This window comes from Nymphaea colorata, chromosome 1 (genome assembly GCF_008831285.2).
Source record: "Nymphaea colorata isolate Beijing-Zhang1983 chromosome 1, ASM883128v2, whole genome shotgun sequence".
In the NCBI taxonomy this organism is placed as follows: Eukaryota; Viridiplantae; Streptophyta; class Magnoliopsida; order Nymphaeales; family Nymphaeaceae; genus Nymphaea; species Nymphaea colorata.
Window position 1 is genome coordinate 33,964,270 of NC_045138.2, and position 6,160 is coordinate 33,970,429.

General features: G+C 39.5%; 1 protein-coding gene across 1 annotated transcript; it reads right to left on the reverse strand.

Moving 5' to 3' along the window:
- Positions 1-364: 364 nt before the first annotated feature.
- On the reverse strand, positions 365-5,433 carry LOC116251023 (trans-ocimene synthase, chloroplastic-like). The gene is made up of 7 exons (XM_031625079.2): positions 5,296-5,433; positions 4,781-5,045; positions 4,180-4,564; positions 3,808-4,026; positions 1,653-1,791; positions 1,137-1,385; positions 365-801 (listed from the first exon to the last, which is right to left on the reverse strand). Exons 1-7 carry the CDS (start codon positions 5,386-5,388, stop codon positions 508-510), a joined length of 1,644 nt encoding a protein of 547 aa, XP_031480939.1. The 5' UTR covers positions 5,389-5,433; the 3' UTR covers positions 365-507.
- Positions 5,434-6,160: the final 727 nt, after the last annotated feature.

Below are 6,160 nucleotides of genomic sequence, written 5' to 3' on the forward strand. Positions count from 1 at the left end.
GACTCGTTTTCTGAGTCTACCATATAAGCCGCGGAATGGGCATCTTTCAGATTTTTTTTCCTTTCATACTCTACAAATCAAACTAGAGAACTCGTAAAAAAATCATGTTCTAATTATAAGTCTGCCAAGATTTTCAAAGAAAACCCATCTTATATATCAACCCTTTCATTTTTATCAATCTTGTAACAAGTATATCTTAACAATGGCGATGAAGAACAACATTAATATTGCTAGCAATTGTCTCGCATTATGAAAACATGCACGGGACGGAAGCATGTTTTAAGCTAGCACCATGACCAATAGAGAAGTTTCTATTTTATTTTATTTTATTTTACTTAAGAAACATGCCCAAGCTACAGATAGATCAAAGAGTTACTAGCCGGCCAACAGATTTGCAAATCCCCGGGCACGAGATGATAACGCAAGCAAGCAGACACTAGGACACAGCCTTGAACAAGCCGGTAGTCCAGTTCAACAGCATATATAGATTACGAAGACGAGGGTTTTTCAAATAGGAATGGGGTGCACCAAGAGAGAGGCGATGTGCTCCTTGGTCTTCCCATCCGAAACCCCGAATCCATCTCCATCCTTGTAGAAGAAGTGGGTGGCTCGTGCAAGGTTTACAGAGGCATCTATCAGGGCTCTGGGCACGTCGGTTGCCACAGCACATTCCTTGTTTAGCTTCTTCCACGCCTGGTTCAGCAAGCTGTTGATGTGCTCACGGGCCGCCTCCTCCTCCACGCCCTTCTCGTTCATGTGGCAGTGCAGCGCCGGTTGAACGTCCCCGCGTTCTAGCTCCGACTTCATATGTAAAGCGGCCACCAATAGATAACATTCATTTAATTAGTTGGGCTTCCATAAAATGAGTACTAATGCATTTGACATATACGTACATATCCAACTTCAACGACGACGTTGGTAAAAACCCACCTTCAATAACATACTACCGGCATTCAAGAAATCTTCACCAACATGTACCCTTAACAACTACATCCGTTTCCCCATGCATCGGTGAATCTATTTTTTTTTGTAGTGCGGTGTGCATGTGTATGCTTCAATACGTGTATGTGTTGTGGGTGTAAGTGCGCGCATGCTTTTGCATAGATGAACCGGATTAGAGAAAGAAGGGCGCATACTGGTCCGGTTCCCACATCATTAGTCAGCCTGTGAATGACTGATGCCCAATAGATAATCCTACTCTTCTGCCTCATCATGTTGATTATTTCCTTCGTCAGTTGTATGTCCAACGCCAAATATGTCATCAGCAAGGCGGGGACTAACCCAAGCGATGCCCATGCGTTGTTCATGTGCTCTTCAAGCGTTGGCTTGTGTCCCTCGTGATACCACTTTGCTTCCACCAATTTTGATTTGCACATCACTATCCACTATAGAACAAAGATCACGATCCAACCATGTAAGTTAATTGATCGATCTGGATGAACCAACATATTATAATCCTATATATATAAGATCAGAAGAAGATTAAAAAAATTGCTTCAAATTTTGATGCTGGGTTAGTTTACTGCTGCTCTGCAAAGGTTTCGAGTACTTGAAATCTCATTTCGAAAAGAAGGCCAAGCTAGGTTGTTGAAACAAATTACGGAGCTAGCAAATGATCAGTTGTAAACATCAGAAAGTATATAATCAATTACCTCATCTTTCAGAATTTCTGTGGCATCCAACCCATGCTTCTTCAAGGCCAAGTAGGCAATTTCATTGATGAAATTGAAGACAGCTAAGTAGCATAGTTTCATGAAATGTGGGAGTTCCCCCAATACCTTTAAGTCCCACCTGAAATGGTGTACCAAAATTTTAGTAGCTTTTCCATAGTGAAGATCAGAATAGTCAAGAACCATACCCAGAGAAAACAGAGCAATTCCAAAGTGCTATGTTTTCCATTCCACGGGTTATCACGGATTAGATAAGCACTCTTAACTCCTGTAAATGGATCCGGATTTTAGATCCTAAAATAGTGACAGTATTAGGTCATGACCAGATTTGGGGTCCATGTGATTAGGGCCCATTTGATAACAATAGCTAGTTGTTATTGTAAAAATTGAGACAAATTCATTAAACATTGCATATTCTGTTTATCTATTTTAATTTTGGAGGCAAGTTCATGGAAAAATAGCAACTTGTTACAATTGCTAAACATGCCCTTAGAAGTTGTTTGGAACCAGTAACAATTTTTTATTGTCTAGTGAGATTGCTTGAAAAATTTGAGTAGGTTCATGAAACCATGTAACATAACTTGCTAGTGCTTTATGAAACCATGTAACATAACTTGCTAGTGCTTTATGAAACCATGTAACATAACTTGCTAGTGCTTTATGAATTTATTCTAAATTTTAGGTCAAAATCACTGGATAGAAATAATCTGTTATTAGTACCAAATAACTCCTTAAGGATACATCCAAATACATCTCCGAAAAAAATATATATATGTATTAGGCCTGCAACATTACCAACAAAAGCAAAATATTTTTTTTCATTGAAAAAATTCAGATCTTTAGGAGATTTTTGGTCAATTTTCTCATCCACCAATTGTTAGAATCCGAGTGTCAATTGGATCTCCTTTGTCATTAATATTGTGAACATGGAAATATTGGTGGTACCAAAAAAAGTATAACTAAGGGATACTAATGCATACTCATAAAAAAAAAATTACAAGTAAACAAACACAGTAAACATAAAATCGCAACAGAACTGAAGTATGACACGTTGCGCCTCTCCAATTATGTCGGCATGATGATTTCTCCCCAGCGATGCTACCAACCCGGAAAATATGTGTCTACGTGAGGATCAGAATTCAGAAACGAGAGAAATTAGGCTCAGATTGCGCCCTTCTTTCTTTTTTCTCTATTTTTTTTTTTATTTTTTATTTATATGCTGGGAAGGAAGGAAGATGATTCTTAATGCTTAACCATGTCAACGGATTGGTTTCATATATATTTTATTATATTTTATTTTTAAAATATTTATATATTCAAATTAAAAAAAGATTCTAAATTTTATAAAGTAAAATTCATACCATATCTGAATTCAAAATCCAAATTCATAATTTAAATTCAATCTGAGTCTGAATCTTAACTTAACTGAACCTAACCCGTATCGTAGACATTGATTATAGGATTTTTTTGTGTTAGATCTTAATTAAATGTAAATATGAATCCTAATCCAATAAAATGTCATTTCTTATTTAAATGTTAAAATTTTGTCCATGTCTTAATTTTTTTTTTTTTCTGATGGTTGGGTCACATCAGTCATCCCCAATCTCGTGAATATTTGCGGATGTTGGGGACACATATAACGACGTTGGCTTCCCCCCGCCCCCCAACTGTCGATCTCCTTAGATTGGTACTCATGCTGATCACATTGCAACTAATATCCAAACCCTACAATTTCGAATGTGTACAATAATATCAGTTTGTGTTGGTAAAATACAACCATTTAAAAGCTTTGCATCATATCTAATTATCTCAATGTCCATTAAGTGTTAAAATTCCCTCATAACCATGCTCAATCATGTGTGCAATGACGTTTGCACTCTCATGAAAACTAAGTAGAAAGCTGCATATAATATAACAACATTGACAGCACAGGGCTGCTGCAATAGTTGTGCCTGTTGTTGTTTTTCAATGGTTCGAGAGACCTCCCTCCCAGCAGGCGTAAGAACATTGGCTGACACATTCCCCGAGGTAAAAAGGTCGTAGCCTACCTACCAACAAGGCGAACAATCGTGTTCCATGCATTTTTACATATGACAAAAAAAATTTGGAGAAGGGAACAAAAACGAAAAGCAGGTACCTTTCAGATGCCTTTGTGAGGAGCTCGACTTCATCAATGGATGCATATAGATCATAGACGTCATCAAGAACAGAGAGCAGAGCGACAAGCTTGCCCAGTACTTTGCGGGAGTCTGAGTGCTGCGGCTCGGGGCAGGTCGTCACTCCCCACAGGTAGCTCTCCGCTAACCTGTCCCTTGCAAAGCTCAGCTTCTCATCAAGCTCCAGTTCTCTCCACCACCTGAAACAGAAATTTAACAACTCGCCGTCGATCACTTGCAAAAAGAACTTGAAACGAATTGCTATATGATCCGTCTCATAATGAATAAAAAATCTGACAACCGAGCAGGAAATCATAGCTAGAAGGAGGAAAAAAGAGAAGAAAACAGAGTACCTTGCTAGCTCTTTGAGCTCTTTGTGGTAGATTGTCTGCAGAATGTTGAAATCCAGTTTTGCAAGCTCAAGCAGAGCAAGGTTCTTCTCTTCCTCCTCCTCGTATGCGTCTATGCTGGACCTGACCTCGAGTCTTTCTGCTCTCCAGTGCAGAGGAAGATCCAGGGCACGCTCTACTTCCCTTTTCAGCCCCTCGTCAATACTGATGTCCTTCCCGCCAACAGCTGCCTTGAGATGCAGAGCTGAGAAGGACTTCGCCTCATCCAAGTTATCCTCCCCATCAAAACCCAGGTATGAAGCTTCATACAGACTGAGCAACCCTTTTACATCCGCCGCTAAGCTCAACTTAAAATTGCCTTCCTTGTCTTTGAAGCTGTTAAATATATCTTTTTCCCAACAACCCGAAAAGGAAAAAAATTGAACATTAAGCAAACTTTTTACCCTGTCTTTTGCGTATTCAGAAAAAACAAGTTTCACTTTTTTCTTGTTAAGCACAGTCCAAAACCTATCAAATAAAGATCTTATTAATGCCCTCATTTGACGGTTTTCCTTCTTTTTTAGAATTATAAACAAATCAAAACAAACATATAACAACCGCCAACCTGAGGAAACATTGAAGCCATACTGCCTCAGCAGTCGAAATCTCAGAGCAGTTTCGTGCAGATCTTTCTGCGTCTGATTGCCATGAACATCACACAGATGCTGCAGCGCTGCTTTGATTTCCTTCTCAAAGTGGTATCCAACACCAAGGCGTCGTATCGAGTCAATGTTCTTCAATAGTCCTGAGGGATCTTGGGTTTCCGTTGGTTCAAGCAACGACTTGACCTCACTCTTCAGTTGCTCTCTTCTATCTCCATGTTGCTCCTCCTGCATGCACAAAACAAACATCAGCTCTATTTATATTTCGTAAAATCGATCCTTTGATCTTGAACATTGAAAAGAACGCTGGAGAAATCGTCGGCTCAAGTAGGCAGACGTGAATTCAATATCATATCGTGTTGCAAAGTATGCTGACATCATGTTCATATGGCATCGATTGATCTCATCTGATCGCGTTTTATGGATCATGTATGCACATATAATCAAGCTTAAGAAACAGAACAGAACAGAAGCTCACTGAGAAGGCACTGGAGATCGATTGGATGGAGGTGTGATCCCAAACGGTGGGGTGGTAGTTCGCGCTACGACGGGTCACCGCCTCAGAAGCCATTGATGAGTACTATCGAAGCAACCACAATGGGACGGCCAGATGTCGTCTAGTGTTTGCAGTGGGTGATGATGGCGTTAAGACTTAGGCGCCTATATATAGCCATCTTCGCAATAACCGCAAACACCACCACCGACGACAAACACAAAGCCACTGCTTCCGAGTTGCGATCTAACATTCAGCACCAGTATGTCAAAATGGGGTCAATAATGGAAGCCGTTGTTGCTAAAAAGCACCATGTCCGTACGTGTTTCGCGTGGGATCTCGGAAAAAATGTCAAATCGAACCACATTATATGGGTCAGATATATATAATGAGAAAAATCAAATTATAATTGAAGAACAGATTGGATTCCGATTTGGTTTTAGATATGTATGTGATTCGATAATGGTAGCACATTTAGTGGATTCTGATTTGCTTCCCAAGCTCGATCAGTCCGCGTCCACACAAGAGCGAGAGTTGTAGACTGAGCTTAGTACAGAAAAAATTTGATCCCATCACTTGTTTCAATATATACTGAAAACCAGTCCAACAGTGTGTATTAACAATTGACTGCCTGGTGCATTATAAATGTTCTTAAATCACCCCATATGTTGTTCAGCAATTAGTTGGAAGTTCACTGAAATGATCTCAGGCGTCCGCAGCATGCACATTATATATATAGACCAGATAAAGTCGTTGGCTTGAGCACCGTTTCTTAAAAATCCAAATGTCTAGTATTATTTCAAAAGTTAAAGTATGTGTTTTCATACTTTTAAGAGTCAAATGGACGTGA

What these genes read in the sequence shown, in the direction of transcription:
- LOC116251023 (XM_031625079.2), bottom strand. Translation starts at nt 5,388, where the DNA reads ATGGCTTCTGAGGCGGTGACCCGTCGTAGCGCGAACTACCACCCCACC. An exon ending in CGATCTCCAGTGCCTTCTCA is followed by an intron (nt 5,046 to 5,295) that starts GTGAGCTTCTGT and finishes TTGTGCATGCAG; the next exon opens with GAGGAGCAACATGGAGATAG. An exon ending in ATGATGTGGGAACCGGACCA is followed by an intron (nt 802 to 1,136) that starts GTATGCGCCCTT and finishes TTACATATGAAG; the next exon opens with TCGGAGCTAGAACGCGGGGA.